This window comes from Thunnus thynnus, chromosome 9 (assembly GCF_963924715.1).
Source record: "Thunnus thynnus chromosome 9, fThuThy2.1, whole genome shotgun sequence".
In the NCBI taxonomy this organism is placed as follows: Eukaryota; Metazoa; Chordata; class Actinopteri; order Scombriformes; family Scombridae; genus Thunnus; species Thunnus thynnus.
In genome coordinates, this window is record NC_089525.1 from 9,758,586 (window position 1) to 9,781,629 (window position 23,044).

Here is a 23,044-nt window from a genome sequence, read left to right on the forward strand (position 1 = left end):
TTTTTTTTTGCTGGCGTGATATTCACAGTGGCTGGCATTGTGTCTACGTGTTCATCCTCGCTCGCCTCCTGAGCGGTGTTGAACGAGGAAGAACAAGACAGAGACACACCCCCCTCTCTACGGTGTGTGTTTGTGTTCAGCGTATTCCTCACCAAAGGTTTGAACTGTGTGAGTCGGCCTGTATGAGTACAGAGGCAGTGAGCACAGTGGGGGTCAGTCGCTGTTCTCAGAGTCGTTATGCCGGGCCAGATGTGTTTCCTGACAGCATTTCACTGGGCATAGTGCTCATGAGTGTGGATGGACGCAGCTCTTTGCCCCCGACCGTCTCACTCCACAGTGGAGTGAGACGGCAGGGACTCTATCCGTGTGTGTTTTTGTTTTACACTGTCTCCATGACCCGCTGAGTGAATCGAGCTGAGCCGAATTCACTGCTGTGGTGTGGAGACCTGGGAGGGTGGAGGAGGAGGGAAGGGTAGTTGCTCTTTCATGGAAAATATATATTGTTTTAGTCAAAACAGATTGTACATTTTCACCATAAGTGCAAGCAGTAACATCATCACACACAGACATACTAATATAATTTAAAAAAGCCCGTAATAATGCGGGGGGGGGCACTAATGTAGCATACAACTGCTGATATACATTTGTTACATCTCACCCGCTGGCACTCCTCACTCTTTCTTTACCTCTCCCCTGCCTGAGATATCAGGGGAAACCCATTCAGCTAAGACAGTCCAGATGTAATAGCACTTATGTAAGCTCTGCCCACTCAAGATCACACCACAGGAAAAGATGTAGAATTGCTCTGGGCTGTGAGGACAAGATAGGAGTAGTTAGGCCAAATCAAGAAGATTTATGCTTAACTGTTATTTGGATCACTTTCTGTAGCACAGGTAGAAATACGGCTCCAAAACTGGTTTATAGTGGCTGCCAACCCTCTGTTTCCTGTCTTGTAAAGCAGAAAGAAAAGATACTGCTACATCACCCGCATCACATAAATCAGGTATGAAAGCATAATGGTGAGGATTTGACTGAGGGCAGCGGGGGCAAGGACAGACATATGAGATATTACTCTCATTCATTCTGACTCCCTCTGTTTCCTCCATTCTGTCGGTGTGCTGACCCATCTCTGGTGCTGACCCAAAAAGACTAGAAAGAAGAACCGCATCCACCTATTGTCAGCCACATACCCCATTATCTCTCTCGCTCTGCAGCTTCGAGGGGGCTCGGCTCATGCTTCCCCGAGGTGATCATCTCTCAACACATCTCACAGGCTAGACTCCAATCTGCTCGTTCCCAAATCGTACAGGGATCTTCCCCGCTCAGTCAGGGCTCTAGTCATTCCCTTTATTCCATCGCAGATAGAAAAACAATAGATGAATGTACCTTGAATGTAACACCAGCTCCTCCAGGGAGGGAAGGAGACCATAAGAATTGATGAAGCATATCCATTCGGTCTAAAAACTACAGATCTGTAGTTCTTTGAACAGATTACATACACCCTGAGGTTAAAGAGGGGCAAAAGGGGAATCGGCTTACAGTGTGAGCCAGTGTTTCTTATCTCTATGCTTTACCATGTATGCTGCTTATTATTTTTACTCATAATTAACAAATTAAATCAAAACAAATGGCAGTTCACTAAAACTCTCCCCCAAACAGCAATTGTCTAATCGTAGCAGGCCTATAACTAGTGCCTTGCAGGCCTGCAGTGCCCATTAAGCTTTGGATTTCTCAACATGTTGAAACAGTGTGCGTGGGCCTGTAAAGAGATGATACACAGTATTTGGACCAGTGTGTAAGATTTTGTTGGATTTACTGGCAGAAATATTGGCAGAAATGGAATAGAATATTCATAAGTATATTTTAATTATTGTTTAATCATAATAAAAATATTTGTGTTTTCGTTATCTACATCTACATCAGGAGTGTGTCTTCTTTTATGGAGCCCGCCATGTTTCTACAGTAGCCCCGAACGGACAAACCAAACACTGGCTCACTGGTTTCGTGGCCGCTGTAGGTTGGAAGGTGAGGGGGAAGTTGTAGAGTCCTGTCATCTTTTAGCCTTTCCAAAACCAAAAACAGAAGAGAAAAAGTGTCAGAAATGGATTAAAGAAGTTTGTCTGCTCTAACCTAAACTTCAAGTGTTAGCATATCCAGCTAGCTTAAAGTAGCCAAACCCAGCATCATTTCAAAGCCAAAATAGATTTCTTTAGCTAATTACATTACAAAACTAGGACTAACCAATCTTACACTGCAGTACAAGAACAATAATGCTACTTTTTCCATGTATTGTATCATGACCATCAGCTTGTGAAGATATTGACTTTTTGCCTGGGACATGCAGCTTTAGCCTTTTAGCATATCATGTTTGTAGACTTCAAGTGCATATGTATATAAGGTATCTTGTTTTAAAACAATTCAGCTGGACACAGTGTTTTCAACCAAATCAAGGAGCAAACACTTAATTAGCTAGCTAGCTACAGCTGATAAAATCTGCCATTTCCAATAAATCAATAAAATCAACAGTCACTGGTTAAAAATAAGAAACTGCTTAGGTCTACCTCTGTCTAAAGTGGGTAAAACTTGCTACCGGTGTCACTGTAAACTGCATTCCAGCAAGAATCGAATGTTTGGCAGACATAGCAACAGTAACTAAGGGGGGTGGGCCTGAAATAAAAGTGCAGCCTTACATTACAGCAAGCGCACATTAAAAGAGGGGCTATTATGAAGGCTACAGTGCATAAACACAAGTCTTTCTGAGTTAAATGAAGTCCATTAATTCATGAAATATCTCACAACCACTTCCACCACCTCCTCATTTAGCTGAATTTGATTATGCTCTTTGGTTTCCTGCCTTCCTTGTCCTAATGATTGTTTGCAATTTCTTTATTACTACGCTACTTGCAATCATGATGATTCATGTTGAGTCAATCTGCTGTTTGTTCTTATTCCAGGGAGTCAGCCAGAGCTTAAAAAAAGATTTGCCTGCATGTACTTTCTACATCTTGCTGTAGCTACCTAGTCTCTTCAATGTCTTCAATGTGTGTGTGTGTAGTATTGGCCACAGTATGAACTGAATATTATCCACCTTGGCCAGACTCACTGCACCGGCTGGTGTTGATCTGATTCGGCTACTACACACACATCGGGAAAAAAACATCTGTTTGGAGCAAAATGCATTGACGCACACACATGAATACAAAGTGCACACTTACTTGGAAGCACATGGACATTCAAATACACTGTGTGCATCCACATACACACATACACACACACACACTCACCCCACCCACCTCACATGCATACACATAAACACTATCTGGAAATGGCATTGAGCATCTGTTTGGATGAGTCTAGCACATTCAGTTTTGTGAAACACTGGCAAAAGCCCCACATTGGCCATGAGAAGCTTTTCTACCGCAGCAGGGTGACCGGGTGACCAAGCAGCCGTCCAATTGTCTGCTCTCCTCATCCACACACACACACACACACACACACACACACACACACACACACACACACGCAGACACCGCAATGCAAATTCAGTTCCACCCCCTGCCCCTGACACCACCACTCTCTTTTCCCTAGTCACCCATAAAATGCTCATGCTTTTAGCAGTATTCTGAAGCATTTTAAGAAGCTATTTATTTAACAGCATGATTATCTATCTGGTGTTAGGGTGATCTATCTAGCAAAATGATTGGGTGCGCTATTAACGCCCTCTCCTCTGGCACAGGTGGCAGCTGATCAAAGGACATGCAGCAATAAAAAATAAAAAAAGGGAAAAAAACTCAATTTTTTGATATATTTGTGATATTTTCCATAAGTATACAGTGCTATCCCTGCCACAGCGTGACAGCATATAAATGAATCTTTAGCACAAGGAGAAAGTGGTCAATCAAACATGCTACGATGAGCACCAGTGAGCACACACATTTCAAAACTTCCTCTTTTTAAAAAACAAATGCTAAAAATAAACACAGCCTGCTTGGATCTTGGGGGCCTTGGGATAATTCCATGTATTGTAAATATGAAGGTGATGTCTTATGCCAATCTGTCATGTCTCATCTTAACAAATGTATATCTTCAGGGAGCGCCAGTTTAGGATTTAGCGTGTACATGCATCACATCAATGTCACTTGACAAACGCACCCCATTTGTATTGCTGACAGCTCGGTTGAAGCCAAGGTGTGTGATTTGGTGTGTTTTTTTGCGTCTGTGTGAATTTGCGTGCGTGCATGGGTGTGTGCAAAGAGACACAGAGAGAGAGAGGGATACAGGGAGACACAGTGTCAGAAACCGAGAGCAAAACAAACAGAAACAGAGAAAGAGAGACAGGACTCCAAGGCAGACAGAGTTACGCCAAGGCCCGGAGGAGTTTTCAGTTATTTACATATGCAGATTCTGGTCACCCCAGATCCCTACCCTCATCAAGAGAAACCAATTAAAACTCTCTTCATTTAATGTTTACCTTAATTAACCGTAACAATTAATGGCTTTCCAAAGTCCTATTGTGGCTTTTTCAATTAAAAGCCGCCTGTGACAAAGGTTGCAATCCAATCCTATAAATCATACAGACAATTCTCCAGCGAGTGGAAGAAGTCCATCCCAGGGCAAAGTGAATGAGTGAAATAGGCTCATATATCACTTGTTTTCTCATTGTTGGTTTATGCTTTGTCTCATACTTGACTTAAAAAGTTTGGGTTTTTTTCCAGGTAAGGATAGTTCGTACAGTGCAGAAGTCTCTATACATGTCTGAGCACTTTCATGTGTGTTTGTGTATGTGCACACATGAGCGTGTGTGTGTGTGTGTGTGTATGTGTGTGTGTGTGCATAGTAGGTGTCCACCCATCCAACCAGCAGCACTCATACTGGTCAGCAGATTGTTGGGTGAGACCCAGTGGACCATTAGCTGTCCATAGCTGCCAAGGCTGAGAGCTGATAATGACAGGTGGTGTACACACCCTGGAGGTCTGACAGGCTCAGGGCACCGTGCCATGTAACAACAGCCTTTACTACTGGCACCAAAGCTGTGATGGCAGCCTTTAACACTGGCACCGTCGCAGCTGTGGCAGAAGTATCCCTGGCAGTATCATGACGGCTGCAATGGAAGGAGCAGCCATTACTACAAGCAGTTAAACTAAAATGGCAGGGATTGTTAATGGCGGGGAAGCCATTACGCTGTCATTACTATCCCTGACATCCTCTTGGCAAATGCATTTAAATCCCTATGCCGGCTGAGATGACAATTCTGATTATCAGAATAACAATGAACCTGTAGGTTTGTTATTCACACGGGCTTTTTTCACAGCAGAAACCTGCTCAGCGACAGGTCCCATTCATCCACATTGAGAACGTTATTGTCCGGGATATAAAGGTCTTGATTTGCTTACTTTTCTTTTCCTTTCTCCGTCATTGTTCAATTAGGCTTTTTAGCTGCCCATTCATACAAGCAGCGGTCTTTACTTAAATCCTATGCAGAGACACCTCAGGTAGACGAAAAAAGATGGAGAGATGGAAATTTCTGTTTTGTGTTTTCTTAATTTCCTCCCTTGTGTCCTGGCAACCATTTCTTGTCAGTCCAGCTGTGTTGTGGCTGCAGTTTCTACCACTCCTCCAAAATATATACCCCACTGACCCCCTCACAAACACAGAGCACAAAACATCAGGAGCGTGTGTGTGGGTATCTGACTATGTGTCTGTTCATACAGGCACCTTTGCGTCCTCCGCCCCCACTTAGCCCCTCCCATCAAGAGTGCAAAACACTCTGATTTGCACTAATCTCTCAGTACACTCTCTGGGCTATTGTTCCTTTCTGCTGTGAGCTTATTCATGTGCCACTCACCGTGCTCTCCTCTCATTTTAATACTCCAACAGTGCTGGGAGCTAAAAACAGGTTTAAGCCCGCTTATTCAACTGTTTATTACAAAAAAATATATATATATATCAGCTCGCCTCTCACCTCCGCTGCTGTGTAGGTGATCGTCGAAATGTGTGCAAAATGTGACCGCTTATTAAAATGGCAAGTAGTGGCTGGACTCTGTGATGTTTCCATCACACAGTTTATGTATACAGACAGCCTGTAGGCAGCCAGTGGACAGCGTGAGATGAAAGCTGCAGCTGATGTTCTGATTTGATGACTGTTGCCATGGCAGCGGGATGAGAATGGAGGAGGGGCGTACGCATTCACAAAGAGAGAGACAGAACAGAAAATTATCTCTCTCTCTCTCTCTCTCTCTCTCTCTCTCTCTCTCTCTCTCTCTCTCTCTCTCTCTCTCTCTCTCTTCCTCTTTGACGCACATACACATGAACACACAACCCTAAACCCCCCCCCATCAAAGGGTAGTACAGTCCAGTAGGTCCTCCTTTGGATCAGTGAACTGTAAAGGCCCATCATTAGGACAACAGGGTGGGGTCCAACATTCTTGACAGCTTGTCAAGAACAGACCCTGCATGGCTAACTATGTGATGAGACCGCTATTAAAGAAGAGGAAAAGCACACAACTGCACTGTTGCTACAATGAGGCACCTGGCGGATTCATGGTAGCTCTTCAGCCTCTCCTGGATGGCTGAACGGCCGGTTCAATAAAAACGGTTTCTGGCTCCAGCGGACGTGTTTATAGTGTTTCCTCTGGCCAAGCACGGCACCAGGGTTAAGTTGATCATCTCTCACTCTGGTAAAATAGCCAGGGGAGTCCGTGTACCACTAGATCAACTCTACAACTTAAAGACCCTAAACGTTACAGCTCAGATGATCGATATGGCACTGAGCAATGTTCTTTACGAGCTAATAGACAAATCCATTCCTGCAAAACCCCTTGGGCCTTGGGAAGGCAAGAAGGGAGTTAGAGTATGCGGCTGTTTGCCTGGTGTTGCCACTTAGACCTCCACTCGCTCGCACGCGCACACAAACACGCCGGGGAGGTTAGAGAGACACCGGGATGCAACAGTGTGTTTGTGTGTGCGTGTCCATATGTGCGGTTTTATTGGCACATCTGCTGATGTGTCTATCTCTGAGGGCATTGTAGTTTCCTGATTCCGCTGAGGTTATCACGACTGCAGAGCTGCCAAAAGGAGATTTGTGTCCTCCAACATCAGAAGGAGGAAAAACACATAAAACCCATTACATTCACATTGCCTAAATGTTCTTATCTGACACTTTTGGATAAGAGAGCTTACATGAAACATTTGTAATTCCCTCACTATCTAATTAAAAGTCCGTATTGCCTAATAACTGTCAGAATTGCATCATAAAGTAGAGAAATCCTGAAAATCTGATTCCCGTCTGAAATCAAACACCTGTTGATATTTCACCAGATTCCATCAATTCATCTAAAGGGTATTCCAAACATCTTAAACGCATCTCCAATGACTTCTAGCTAAAATTAAACTCGTATAAAAGTTAAACCTCAGCAGGATTTTCTCATGTGTGCTATGTCTTTACTTGCCAGCGAGGCTTTCTGTCGTCCTATCTTCTCTGTGCCCTCTCTTTGTCTTTCTGTGCCGTGTGCCTGCTCATTAAACCGTAAGGTCAGTTTTTCACTCCACTCTCCCACCCTTTGTCTTCACGCCCTTGCTAACCTTGTGCAACACTTACTTGAACACAGCTTGCCCAAACTTAACTGCAAAACTTTAGCAGATCATTATAAAAAATAATGGACCATGTTTATAAAGGATATGAGGGCCCTCTATGACATTGCGCAGTCCCCCAGGCCCTTAAACAACCTAGTTTATAGCAGCCATGTAATATTTATGTTTAAGGTAACATTCATGCTTGTCTTATTTCAAGGCGAGGACACTGTGAAAAAACATATTTTAAACGACTTTATTTGAAGGTCTAATGGCAGCAATCTATTTTGGGGCAATATGCCTCATTTAGTCTTAGTAAGTATATACCTGGCAGGCATCTTCTGTGTTATAGAGTAACTTTCACTCTCTCATTTATGGCAGAGGAGATACATTTTGCTTATACTTCATTTATTGCAACAGTATATTAAAAGAATTGGAAGTTAGTGAGGATAGACGGGTGGAAAAAAAAACCTCTTGGCCCCTTTCTAAAGCAATTATAGTACATTTTGAAATAGCAGTATGTGTGCCATGTTGTTGAAAAGGAAAACACTGCACTGAAAACATTTCCAAATTCTAACAACAAATGAGGATTTCTAAATGAGACATGATGAGTCATCTCCTGATGTATATTTTTGATTCCAATTCACTTGAATGAGAAGGTGTGTCCAAACTTTTGACTGGTACTGTACATCTAACAAGTATTTTCATTACCAAATAACCTCTCAATTTTATTTTCAATTATCAATTAATCATCATCATCATTTCAGAGAGCATTTTGTCATCTTCAAATGTGGTCTTCAAATTACTTGTTTTGTCCAACCAACAGTCTAAATCCCAAATGTTTTTCATTTACAAAGAATTATTACTTGGAAGAAAAACAGTCTGAGAAATGACAGTGTTCAAATTGAATTCAAGTGGCACAAGCTGTCAGGCGAATGAAAATGAACAAGGACGGGACTTGCATTTGTGTTCAAATGACTTTTTCTTCATTGAGTGCTGCTGTAGATCACATGATTTTAGGGTTTTAATATTCATTAAGCAACATCTTGCTTTGAAACACTCCCTCACTGTTCAGCCCACTAAGCAGAAAATAAAGATAACACCAAATAAAAACGGAATACTAATGTGATTTTTAAAACTGATTAGATGTTATGTTCAGTTTCCATGCAGTTTTATGTCATTGTGCCTTGTTGTGTTGTTTTTGTTTGTTTGTTCCTGGCAGTAAAACAGTCTGTTGCTGCCTGGTCAGTGGGCTAACATGTCTCGATGCAGGGGGATTAAATCCATACTGAACCACGTTTTTCTATGCTACTGCTATCATAAGGCTTGATTGCTAACTCGGGGACACTAAATGTTTGAGGCAATTTGAAAACCCATTTTCTTCAAACCATTATCTGCAGTCTTTGGCGGAAATGGAACACTCAAACCTTTCTAGTGTATTAATTTAGCACTGTGATCAGACAGTTATAAGGGGAGTTGTCAAGTTTTGAAAAAATAATGGACGTCCTGCAGCCAATCAGAATCAAGTGCTTACTCAGGCCATGGTAATTACACAGATATTTGCATTTTAGCACAGAAAGTTATCTACCATAATGAGTGATAGAGCCTTTCATTGGACTGCTGTTTGCAGTTGCCTTAGAACCGTTCTGCTCAGAGCACAATGTATGAAAAGTGCAGCGATGTAACACCAGGAGGCTGTCTGCTTCATGCCTATGTGTCAATCCCAAAAGTGGAGGAAAAAAAGATAAGCCAAAAAGATATACAATAGGCTAGAGTAAATCTGCAACTGATTAAACTAATGAAAAACTGCTCAATTAATTAGCATCTCATTATAGGACAGTGTTGTAACCCAGATAATACAGCTAATGCAGTTTTTTTTTTTTATTATTCCACACTGCAGTAATTCAGAAGGCTGACACCAAATCTATCTGGCCTGTCTCTCATCAGCGCCTCTCTTGAATTTCTCTGTGCATTTATTTTGGCCCTTCCACCCAGTGACTGAGCATCAGTGGCAATGATGAGTTTTCAAAAGTGAAATATTTGGGAAATATACTTGTTTGCTTTATTTCTGAAAGTCATATGGGAAGATCGATACATGTGTTAAAGGTGCGGTGTGTAGGATTTAGTGGCATATAGTGGTGAGGTTACAGATTGCAACAAACTGAATACGCCGTCCTTCCAAGTATGTAAGAGAACCTATGGTGGGCGTGAAACTCGCATGTAACTTCTAAAACTGCAAACTGTTGTCTTAACATTGCTGTTTATGTACGGATTAAACAAATAAGATACAACATGTTAATCAGTGAAGATGTGTTGGTAGGTGTTTTCTTGTGACTAGCCAGCCCACTAGCAGGCTAACTATTTCCTCCGTTTCTAGTTCAGCTAAGCTAATCACTCCTAGGTTCTAGCTCCATATGTAACGCACAGACATGAGACTGGAGTCAAACTTCTCATCTTACTCTCATCGAAGAGAATAAGCATATTTCTCAAAATGTCGAACGGCTCCTTTAATATTATGCAATGTAACCGCAGTAGTATTTGTGTGTGTGTCCTCCTATTCACACTATATAGGCTAAAGTACTTTTGGTCTTCAATTCTTTTTCATGGTTTGTGCAAGGCGCCTAATTTCCAATGAAGGAAGATCTTGATGCTATACTATGCAATATATATTAGACAATAGTGTTCTTTGTGGAGTGAACTTTGTGTAGTTTAAATGTAACAATGCCCCCGTGCCCACGCCCATGCCATGTCCACATAGAAGATTTGGTTCGGTGAGAAAGAGCTTGACTGGCCTGCATTGACCCCTGATCTCAATCCTACTGATAAACTTAGGCATGAATTCAAAGCAAGAACTTATTGCCAAACATCAGAGACGAGACCGACCTCATTAACATCCTTGTGGCTGCGGTCAGCCCTGGAAATTAGCATCTTAGCATCAATGGTTTTGGAATGTGCAGCAAACACATATGGGTGTCCACATATATATATATATATATATTGAGTGTGTGTGTGTGTGTGTGTGTGTGTGTGTGTGTGTGTATGTATGTGTCAGCAGTAAACTCTAGCTGAACCACACTTTGTCTTTCTACTGCCAATCTCCTCTGTTCTAACGTTTTACTGTCGTCAATTCAGGGTGTTGATGTTTTCCCGAGTTTGTCAGCAGGTCTGACTGGTGCTCGAGAATGCCTACAGCCTTCCTCAAGGGAGGTGTCACAGTTGGACATGTGCCCCCCCACCACCCCATCACACACACACACACACACACAAAAACACATGAAAGAGAATAAAGACAGACATCTGTAAAAACGTGGCTACACACACACACACACACACACACACACACAAACTGGATCTCTCTCTCCTTTACTCTTTCTTAATCTGTCACTCCCTCTCTCTATTTTTCTCACACTCAAATCCACACACAAACACACACACACACACACACACACACTGACTAAATTGACTTGTCAGCTTCAATCAGACCAGGAACAAAAGGATTCCTGCCAGTTTGAAGTTGACATCATTAATGGGTTTGGGAGGGGGTGAGCTCTGAAGACAAAGGGAGTGCAAGGTCGGGCCGACTTAAAATGCACTTTCATTTTGGCAGGGACGTTAGCTTTTTTTGATTTCAGCCCCTTTACGCCAACATCTTTTCGCGAGTGGCTCTAACTTTCATTATCGCTGGGAACAGAGGGGCGTGTGAGACTTTGTTGTGCTGATGGAGAGAAATGTGACATCCATAATGCATTTCCTATTAGAGGATGCCACGCATGGACACACCTGGCCATGTGTCAGAGAGAGATGGACAGGAAGAGGATGAGAATAAATGGTGTGTTCGTGGTGGAGAGGAAGAAAAAAAAAAAAGGTTACCGAGTAAAGGATACCAATGCAAGAGAAAGCACTGCAAAAGTGGTGATGTGTGAGCAAGTTATCTTCTGGAAAGAAGAGAGAGATGGTGTCAGAGAAGGTTTGGAGTGCCACGGGACATATAAGCCCTTCATGTGACATATGAAATCCACACATAAACCAGCTTTCCTGGTGCATTGTAGCAGTAAAGCCAAATGCTTTGAACATTTAAATCCTCTCCTCTCACTTCTGTGACTTCATCCATCCTCATTTGCTTCTGTTTCCTCTGCTGCATGCCCATCTGCCTCCTCCTTTTTTTCCCTCTTTCATTCTGACCCTGGATAAAGATGGAGTCCCTCATCTCAAATGGTAATAACTTTGGTCCATATGCACACAGCCATCACAAATTGATTACTGTGTAATGCTGCAAGCACTCCCACTTCCTCACTCTCACTCGCTCCTCTGCCATCGTGTGATTTTGCACAAGGCTGACTCCATGTCCAATCCGGCTGTCATTAAACAGCACCCCTGGGTGCACCCCAAACATAAACAAGCCCATCCTAAACCCTCTCTCGCATAATCCTTCCCTTCCCTTCCCCTGCCTCAGTCCTCTCCTACTCCTACCATCTTTGTCTAACACTCACTCGCAACCAGCTTCTCCTTCACCTGTTTTACCCTCAACCACTCATTCCCTTTTATACTCATTCTAATTATACCATTACATTACCATTTCTATTCTCTCATTAGCATTTTTTGTTCTCTCTCTATCACCCCTTCCTTTTCTCAGCCACTGAATACGTTCCACCTTTTTTGCGGCACATAAACAGACAGTGCCCTTGGGGATGGGTTGGAGAGCTCTGTCTTTGTTTGTGTGCACCTCTAACTAACTCTCCATCTGCGGGGAGCCCAGCCAAGCCCAGTAGTGCAAGACAGATAGCTGGCACCATCCCAGACTCTTCTCTAGTTGGCCCCATATCTTCACCCCCGCCTCTCAACTTCTCTTTCCTTCCAGGCTATAGTCCTCCCACAGAGGCGGTTGTCGGCTACCCTCAGGCAGCCTGTCAGGTACTGTAGATGTCCGACCCCTACAATTCCTCCTCCTCAAAACCTTAAACCAAAATCTGCTTCAGATTCCGATGGATATTCAATCCTTTCCAAGCCATATGCTGTGGATGTTCGTCACCGGACTTTCCCCAGGCTCCATCCCCAGGCAACCCCAGGTTCACCTTCAATACGAGCTTACTACAGAGACTGAATAACCAATAGCACATTTTCTGTATTTAGTCACATCAAAGAACCTTCAAAGAGAGAGGAACTTAAGCATTAGCATTAGTTCAAAAACTGAGTTTCAATCATGTAATTGCCCAAGGCTGTGAGTTAAACCTTGAAAAGAGTTATAATGTTATATGTTGATTTTCTTTGCATTAATTGGTTAGAATCTTTTTCTCTGTATAATATGACAGTGTGAGAATGTATTGAGAAATACAGTCAGGGAGGAAAAATACAGAAATAGCCTGACTCCAGCATATGCTGCATGCTACTTACATGCACGAAAATGAATCATGAAAGGTGCAAAACATTATCTGCTAAGCTAAAATACTCTATCTCCTCTGGCATTGATGGACAATCCCCGTGTAGAGTAAGAAGAGAGGTTTTTTTCCACTCACCATTGTCAGGCTCAGATTTCCTGTCATGCTCAGTGTCGGTGAGAGAGAGGGCGGAGTTGGCGCGGCTAGTGAGGCAGGAGCTCTGCTCGGACTTCAAGCCGCGCATCCACATGTGCTGCAGGCCGTGAGCGGGAGAGGGGTCCACCTCCGGCTCCGTGTCCACGTCCGAACCCACGCCCAGGGAGTAGCCGCGGCTGTGGACGTGAGCGGCAGGTCCAGAGCACAACGCCTCCTCCTCCTCCTGATGCTGCTGCTGCTGCTGCTGCTGCTGTGGGTGGATGTGGTAGTCTGGGCTCCTCATCTGCCCAGCCTTACAGAAATCTAGATCTAGAGGCGGAGAAATGGGGAGACATGCAGACTGAGATCATGAAGACATAGACCGGTAAAGCCTCTGATACTGGCATGTGTTTTTATTTGCCTCAGCAACTAAGCTGACCAGGTGTTTGTTAGAGAAAGGCATTTACAAGCCAAACACTGAACATCTCCCAAATTATGTCAAGAGACAGGCTGTTATTTGAACAAGCATTTATTAAAAGTTTTGCAGCAGAAGTCCAAATCAAAATGCCACCCTCGATTTTTCTTAACCATTTGCAGCAAGGCTATATCCTGTTCAGACTGCCTGATGTGTGTTACTGAGCTTGAGATGTATTGAACTGCTGCTCAAACAGAGCACTGATCTCATCTATATTCTCCTTGGTGGGGTGAAGAGATCAGATAAAGATCAAACCTTATTAATATTGACTCAGACTGAGGGAAAAATTGAGCCTCATATGCTTTCAGGTATTAGAACGCCCTCCAATCCCAAGCATCAACCTGTTATCTGAGAACATCAGATATACTGTGTTAGTCCTCTGGTTACACTTCAATTCAATTCAATTCAATTGAGCTCTACTTTTTTTTTTTCTCTATAGGCAGTTGAGTAAATTTTCTTCCTTGCCAGCTGAGTTTTTCTATTTAGAATGTATAAGTGGAAGTGATGGAACTGATGTAATTTTAAAAAATCAAGGCATAAATTGAAATCTATACAGGTACTACAGTAGCCTGGTACCATAGAGACTCTACTGAATACCGAGAATTCAAGACTTCCTCCTTTTCTCACTTAGTGCAGTTAATATGTGTGTTAGGTCAGGTCCTCTGAACAAGAACTGCAGTGTTTCAATAAAAGCCACAGTCCTGTTGACCACTCCATTGACCAGCGATGTGTCCTGCTGTGCCTGTTTGATGGGGTCAAGACCAACTGTGGCTCACACCACTGTTCTTCTGGAATTAAACCGGCGCAAGATTGGTCACTACTGCCCACTACTGTTTAGCTCAAATTGGCTACAATAGGGCAATTCAAGAGAAAATAGGTTATTTCCTCCTAGCAAAGAAAGAGGATCGACGGGAAACTGAAAAGTCTAGCCATTTTGTTTTGAAACACATTTATAACACATGAAGAGAAGAGCGAGGAGATGTTTGCTGGTGATTAGAAGGAAAATAATATTTTTGAATGACTTCCCATTTTCTGCTATTACAGTCAGTTGCCCTTGACTTACTTCAGCAAAAAATTGACTTTATAATATAAGTACTTTCACACAGCGTTCTAAGTACTTGTCATACGCAAAAATCAAAATGTCAGCTAAAACAGTCTGGGTCATAATGTAATTGAAGATAAACACATCTATTTTTTGTTTCCGCTGCGGATGCAGGGGACATGTCCTGCTCACTTTTTCAAAATCCTGTAAGAATTCAGTTTGATTTACTCACTAAAGTCTCTCTAAAAAGCATCACCTTGCCGTCCAGCTGCCATAATCCAGATGTGAGAAGCTCTGAGATGGTACTTAAGTTGATGCACTCATCTGAGTCACCTTTAATTAATACTGTACAGCAATAAGCATTTTGACCAACAGTGAGGTAGCGTTTTATGGACGTTTTTTGCCCTGGGTTTTGTCTTTCAGGCTACATGCTTAGTCTACAGTACACAGCCAGAGAGAAAGAGGTGCAGCCACAATTCTGAGCTGAGAAAGGTACTTCCACCTTCACCAAAAAAAATCATTTATTTTATATTTGATTTACTACTTATAGTCTCCTAAAAAGACACTGGAAAGGAACATTAATCAAAGATAAGCAAGTGCAAGGCAGTGCTCATTTTAGCAGAGATGCAAATGTAAGATTATACACCAATGAAACATAATTTGAATAACATAATGTAATTTTTCAGAATTTTGGAATGCATGATGATCAATTTCACCATAAAGTGTTATGAATTAGATTGATATAAATGTATATAAATGCAGGAAATAGCATTCACATAGTTTCAGTTTTTGATGCCCCCCCCCCCCCCCAACTGCTCCAAACATACACCCGATATTTATTTTATTTTATGCATTTAAGTGATAAAAGACCCACAAATAAGCATTTACATGATATCTTTTCATAATGATGCATTCATTTATACTCAGATCCTGTTAACCTTAACCCTAACCCAACATTTATACTGTAATTAATTTCTGGTTTTGTAAACACAGCGTTGAAAACCTTGAATGAACTACACTGAGTTTAAATTATTTTATTCAGCTGTCTTCAGTACTGATGAAGGGTCACTGAGCTATAGATACAGCCATGACACTAATATAAAGAGTATAAATCCACTATAGAGAATATAGATATATCTCTGAAAAGAGGTGATGTAGGATTAAATGGACAGAGAAAAATGTGTGACATTAGGGAAAATAAACAGATAGGAGATAGGAAGGAAGGAGGGGAAAAGAAAGGAGGAGATGGTGAGATGCAGAGGTTTAAAAGATAAAGGAAATTATAAAGAACATGGGCTGGGAATTAGAGGAGAAATGAACTGGCTGATCTTTGTCAGGAACACGGTAATCCATTAAAAACATCACTAGAGGCGATGTCCCCTCTTAACAGTTGGTAACTTAGGTAGGGTATACTATATATAACTCTGTAGCCCAAAGATGAACAGATGTGCTTCGCAGAACCGGCTGCCATTGACATTTCAAAGGCTGCTTTGGGGGGTCTTTTGCACCTTACCATATGACAGCGATGGCAGGGGATGTTGTTTGTTATGGAAACAGAAAGGCAGAATAATTGTTGAAAAAGGCAAATTCTCTTTGACACTGCAATGTTCAGGAGGACACAGTAGCAACACGATGATGACTGATGGCCATTGATGGGTTGCTGTATGGCGAACAATACGACAAAATCCATAGCAGGTGGCATTCAAACCATGAAATCCCCGGAGCGGCCTGCTTGTCAGGACTTGTAACTGTTATGAATGGTTAATGTTGCTTGTTAGCATAGTGGGTAGGTCTTGCAGAGTAGCAGGAGGTTGGGGTGAAGGAAAGAGTATCTATTGATCACTATGAACCCTGCACAGCGGCGTTCTCCTGATGAGGTGCAGCTTCTCTCTTAACACCACACATGACCTGCATAAAGGCCATCCATCACAGCACGCACTGGCCCATTTCTCCTCCTGTCACCGGCAGGGGAGAATTTTTCGGTGTGTATGTGTCAACGTGCCTTTGCATGTGTGCCTATGTCCGACCGTGTCTGTATCTGTGAGTGTGTGTGTAATGAAGGGTGGTGTTCCACCCCAGGTGAGGCCAGAGAGGTTTGGGGTTGACCTAGTTTAGCTGTGGGAGAGAAATATCACCTCCGTGGAGAAGAGGTAATTGGCTGCCTCCGACTGTCCTTCTGGCTCATTGTGGACTGTAATAGGTAATTCACATAGGCCCTCTTAAAGACCTCTGCGAGTGTGTGTGTGTGTCTGGCTCCAGTATATGTATGTCTTTTTGTGCCAGTATCCATTTGAGTCCACATGCAGCATCTGTGCAACAGTGGATGTATATTTTTAGGTAAATACATCTTGCCAAAGCATGCCCTGAGCATGCACACACTGCGTGATACCTGGCTGGGGTTGGCTGTAGTTGCTCTGTCTTTCCCGGTGTGAACCAAGGGTGAGGCGTAGCTCGTGTGTGTAGTCAGGCAGGGTTTCGCGTGAGGTGTAGGAGCGGTGGTGGGCGCGGCCGTCCTCGCTCTCGTCAGACGAACTGGTGTACGACATCTCCATTTCATGGCGCCCCTTCGACAACGGCTGGTAGGGTTTACTGTCCATCTCCTCCATGGCTTGTAGGGTTCCGCTTAGTCACTCAGCACAGCCACAGCACAGAGCACAGACTCTACAGGCAGGAGAGGTGAGAAAAATGGCGGGAAAGTGGGAAAGGGAGGAAGGGAGAATGCAAAGGACAGTAAGGAGGAAGAAGGGTGGGCCGGTGGAGGAAAATGAAAGGGAACAGGGGAGTGAACAGACAGAGTAGAGGAGAAAAATAGCACAAGAACTGTGTTATTGAACACAGCGGAACAATATTGCAACATCTGCTCATTCCAATTACAGCGGGCATTCATAAACAGTTTTTGGCTTCTTTAATATTTCACACCAAAGGCTAGTTCCAAATCAATACACTCAGAGGGGACCGCCATGGTGGCCATTATGTCCGGATGTGTTTGAAGAGAAATTGGCCAAAATCAAGCGCAGCGTTCTGTTCTGTCAGTTGTGGTTTCTGTTTTCTCCAGCTATTGTAAGCTTTATCTCTCTTTTACAGACAACCATTGACAAGTTCTGGATAAATCAACAAATTTGTAGCTGAGACCCATGTCTGTCACTTTCATTAAACACTGTGACTCACCAGATTCTAAAGTAATGATGAAACACTATTAGACACCAGTCTTTACAGTGTCATTGTCCTCTCAAATTGAGTAATGATAAATCAGCTCTTTCTGTTCTATTCAGCTCAGATTCCCTTGTTCTTCCCTCAACCACATCAAAATCTACTTCTGATAACGTCCGGCGCAATATGCTTATACCGCCATAACTAATGATTGATTGGGACAACGATTAGAGCACAGAAGAAGTGATTAGAAAATACTTCATTCATATTAGTTCTCTTTCACTGTGCCCTGCCTGAGGCCTTTCCAGCCTATTTCCTGCAGATATAAAGCTTCTAAATGGAGCTTGAGAGGGTCATTGCTCATAGAGACAAAGTGCTATGGTATTGACCTCTTCAGGGAGTCCTGTAGTCCATATATCAAAGCCATTAGAGCGTGCCTGCTCAATACCTCAGAGATCTGCAGCACAGGGTGATCACCACTAGTCTGATACAAGTTTACAGCTGACCTTTCTACCACTGCAGTAATGCTTTTATTCCACCTGAAAGACTCCTTCCCCTGGCCTCACGCTCACCCTCCTCATTCCCCACATGCATGCACATGCACACACGCACGAGTTTGCATGCACACGTGCACACACAGACCGCCTGCTGACCCCTGACAGCAAAGAGCCAAAAAACGGGTCGCTCGCACGTTCATCCCACTCTCACCCTCACCCGCCCCACCCCTCCCTCCCTCCCCCCGGAGACATTATCATAGCGCAGATGATCTGTAAAAGCTCTACACTTGTCTTCCATCTTGTTCCTTTGTTTTCTCTTTAATGATAACACAAAGCATAACAATGCCTTTAAAATACACGACCGCATATTGCGTCCAATTATCTTAGCCGTACTGTAGTATACAGTGAGCTCTTACGACTCTCTCACACACACACATACACACACACACACACTTGTGATTCCCTGCAATCACGATGCCTTTCATTTTGATTGGCAGGAGTTATTGCAAGGAATCAAAGCCCGCTATTATCTCAGCTGCCCTGTCAGAAAGGGATTGACTGGTGTCACCTTCTCTCTGGTACAGCGAGGAGCGAGTATACATTACCCTGTGAGCTCTGAGCTTGCTGCAGGCACTGACTGCTGTCTGTCTCCACAGAGGCCTCTCTGTCCCGTTTTATGTCTGTCACACACTTACACGCAAGAATGAAAGCATGCAATCCTGCATACGGGTGCACCATCTTGTTCCCTCATCATGTCTGCACACGTACATACACACATAAACATACACACAAGCACGCATGAAGACCGTTTAGCGAACGTTTTGCTCAGTACATGTAGTCCTGCTTGTATATTGACGTGTACAATGTAAAATGCACACTTCACCTTCACATCTTGGTTAATCCCCTTCACTCTTTCACTCCTCTTTCACCATCCATCTTTTCTGTACCGGTCTGACTCTGCTCTCCGCCTTCCCTCTTATCCTCGTTCTTCCTCCCCTACCTTACACGCTTTCCACCCTCCATCTCGTCCTCAGAGGCCCCTGCATTTAGAGAAGTAAGCCTGCTGGCGGGGGTTATTCCAGCTAATTCTAGCCCACAGTGGGGTGCCCATTAGGGGGGCTGATTCTTGGTTTTGATGTCAAAACCTGGAGGTTGTTTCCTAGAGCCAAGCTCACTTCAAACAAGACACATGGGCGTTCTGTAGGACAAGACAGAATGTGCCACCTGAGCACAACACCACACTTGATTTGGAATTGAGGAACAACCACCTCGGGGCGTAGGAGGTACCAGAGTTTCACTATGAGTAACTATTCATAGAAAACAGACAAGGGCAGTCCTGGAAAGGTCTGAGGATATTGAAATAATTAGCACCATGCTGGAGTAAATTTTTAATATCAGAATCTTCAAAACCTTCACTACAAGATTTGTATCATAGCTCTCATGATTTTTTTATGTACATGTAGAGCAACGGACTACACGGTGCACTGAGGGATCCCCTTAGTGAAGCTGCCTAACTAAGTGCTTCGCTGATTGCATCAGTATACTGCCAGCAACTGACAACTGATCTTAATTATCTTCATGCACGTGTAGCCCCAGTGTAAATGAAAGGGACTAAAACAGGTTAGTTCCTAATAAAGTTGGTATAAATAGTTAAACAGTTCTAAACAATACTGAAGTCAAACAGTGGGGTAAACTAAATAAAAAAACACAGATTGTGCCTATAGTTTCAGGCCGTAGGTAAAGAAGCGGAGTTAGAAAAAAAACGGAGGAGAGATGCAAAGAAGAGAGAGAAACACAGAGTGGGAGAAACGTTGAGAAACTCTTGGGTAGATCGCCTGGTGAATGTTTAAGTAAACAGCAGAAAACTGTAGCTGTAGACTATAATGGGCATGTCTTGCACGATCACAGTTGATTTGGGCAAATGTTTTATGCGAGTGTGTCTGCGCTAAGCTTAAGTTAGTGAGTCGCTATCTTAGAGGATGCCATTGTTGACCAGAAAGGACTGTTTGCGTGCTTCCTGACAAGGATTCCACCTCTGCTGCCGTGTGGTTTCATCTCTCAGACCACAAACTGTTTCTCCAGGACCGATGCTGAACTGTGAGTTGGGATTTCTGTGTCTTTGCTCTGCTGAGGATAAGGATTCTGAGAGCCAAGCACAGGCCTGCAACTTTTTATTTTTATTTTTGTTTTTACGTGTGTGTGAGTGTGAGTGTGTGTGTGCTGTGGGCCCACTGTGGTGTTTAGAGTCTAGTCAAGTATTTGATCTGAGTCTGTGGTAGAGAAATGGTGCTAAAAGGAGGAGAAATAGGGATTCAAAGAAATCTGAGGGGATTTAAGTTTTGTGTTGTAATATTTTGATTTAAGCCAAGTTCTGCATATTTTTTCAGGTAATTAATTGATTTGCTTGTTTTGGTAAAGATCATTTTGTTTAGTATTATTTGAAATGTGACTATTTGTTATTTTAAATGGGTCTAATTTGTGTTTTTTGTGTTTTTGTTTCCTTTCAACTATATAGGTGAATATTATTTGTACATTCCAAAAAGCAGTCAGTAAACTGTTTAAAATACAGCACAGTCAATGTGAATAGATCTACTGCTAAGTTTGATAGTTTCTTTGTTTATTATTAGGATATTAACAGGTAAACTTTCATGGTAGCTACCTTAGGAAACTGAACCCAAACGCCCCATCATTCCAGTCTAAAGTTAGTTATAGCAGCTTAAGCATAATATAGAGTGTCGTGGTGCAACACATATATGCAAAATTCATGGACTTCAATTATTAATGCATACCAACCTACTCTATTAACCACAGTACACTACTGTATGTCTACTCAATAGAATATTAATTTATTAAACAGACAATACAGTATTGCTGTAAAGACAAAGTTGGAGATTGAGATGCATCTCGTGTGGGTTTGTGTGCTCTACTAATGGAATAACAGAGAAAATATGCAGTGACAGTGTATGTATATGTTACTGTATGATTTTATTTCCAATTTAATGCTAATCTATAATTCATCAGAGTGTAATGAACTCTTCACCACTTGGTTTAAAATTAATACAAAGTGACAACGCTGAGTGAAACACATGCATCACATTACATTGTTGCCCCCTCCTCCTCCTCCCCTCATCTACTGCTAACCCGTTTCTTTCTGTCTTTTTATCACCCGCTCTCTCTCTCTCTCTCTAACATACACACAACACATACAACCATGCGGGAGTGATAATCCATCACTACACAGTTGCAATAATAACTAATGGGACCCTTCACCCACTTGATCCCCTCCTATCCATCCATTTACTCAAACAGTGCAACCATAGACCAGTGGGCTGTTTTCACAAATCTGCTTAGAGAAGTGATAGAGGCTCAAATACACAGTTGCTTTTAAACAGGATTTACGCTCCAAGCCATCTCCAGAGGGGCGGGGTCCCTAAGATGTCCGACAACAACAACAAAAACGCAAGCAGCAACGGCGGAGATTGTCATGTGTAAAGGCAAGGACCATGAGGACGAGTCAAAACCGATTTACACTTTCCAATCTCAAATGAATGTGCTGAAATCACGACGAACAGGAAGAGAGGGCATGCAAAATGGAAAAAAAAAAAAAAAAGAAGAGAGAGAGAGAGAGAGAGATACAGAGAGAGGATTGGGGCCAGGCAGAGGCAGAGAAATTGAGTTTCACATTGGTAAATAAACAAGGAGGATGGGGAGAGCAGAGTGCCATCCAACAATATTAGCTCCTCAGATTATTGATACAGCATAGTTCCAGGATTACAAATACATTTCCACCATGCAGAGAAGGTCTTATTTTCATAACAGCCTGGAGACCCCCAGTGAGTAGGGAGCTACTTTCTTTGTTAGCTTTGGCCTTTGCACATTTCCATGAAGCTTGTTTGCACAGAGACGAGCTAATCCCGCTCGCTAAACAGGCCTCGCAAGCCGCAGGAATGACGATGAGAAACCTTGAAAAATATATTCATACTAAGGCATAAAACTTTAACTCGTCGCCGCAGATGCTCTCCGAAGTGAAGTCGTGACAATCCCGGTGTTGTTTGCAGGTTCTCATTTTGTCTGCCATTACAATGGCTTAATCATCAGAAGGAATCGAGATGCAGTCTGTAGCAGCAAATGCAGATCCAGGTTACAGGTCCTACGAGAGTAAACAGTGAGCTGTCAGAGAGAGACGCCTCTCCTGGAGTGAGGGTGTGTGTGTTTGTGGAAAGATGGCGGGATAGAGCTTAAAGAGATATCTGTTCCATTCGTTAGCACCACCATGGCTCCTGAGGCATATGACAGGGACACCTCAGACGAGAGACCCTGAAGGACCCACAGGACCCTGTTATACCTAAACCACCTGAAACACAACAAAACAATGCACCGCCCACTGGGAGCCCTCGGCACCTGGCAAGAGGCAGGAGAGGAGGGATGAATGGAGAATGAGGATAAAAAAGAGTGATGGAGAGATTTCACAGTAAAAATGGGGAGAACTGAGCGATAGAGAGATTGCCAAGTGAGACGTGGAGTGATAGAAGGTTTTAATTAGTGGATAAGGGCTCGCTATCTGTGGGCGGCAGCACTCTCGTCACGTAGTTGTGCTTTCATAGCTGACCAACCCTGAAATCTCTTGCTGCTAATGCCGAGTTTACCAGCAGAACCCATACTGTAGTGTATACACACACACTCGCGCACACACACCGGCACACACACCACTAGACCTCATCATACATACAGTACTGTAATCCTGATATGATACAAAGATGAAACACATACTAACACACACTCAATGCCCCTGCACCCACGC

General features: G+C 43.0%; 1 protein-coding gene across 3 annotated transcripts in view; it reads right to left on the reverse strand.

Annotated features, from left to right (window-relative positions):
• tenm1 (teneurin transmembrane protein 1) overlaps nt 1-23,044 on the reverse strand; it is a 185,070-nt gene that overhangs the window by 132,439 nt on the left and 29,587 nt on the right. For all 3 annotated transcript variants that reach the window (XM_067598739.1, XM_067598741.1, XM_067598738.1), the window contains 2 exons: nt 16,986-17,257; nt 13,083-13,409 (listed from right to left, as the gene is read on the reverse strand). In XM_067598739.1, coding sequence (XP_067454840.1) covers nt 13,083-13,409; nt 16,986-17,202 — 544 coding nt within the window. In that variant the 5' untranslated portion in view covers nt 17,203-17,257. The remainder of the gene's footprint in view (nt 1-13,082; nt 13,410-16,985; nt 17,258-23,044) is intronic.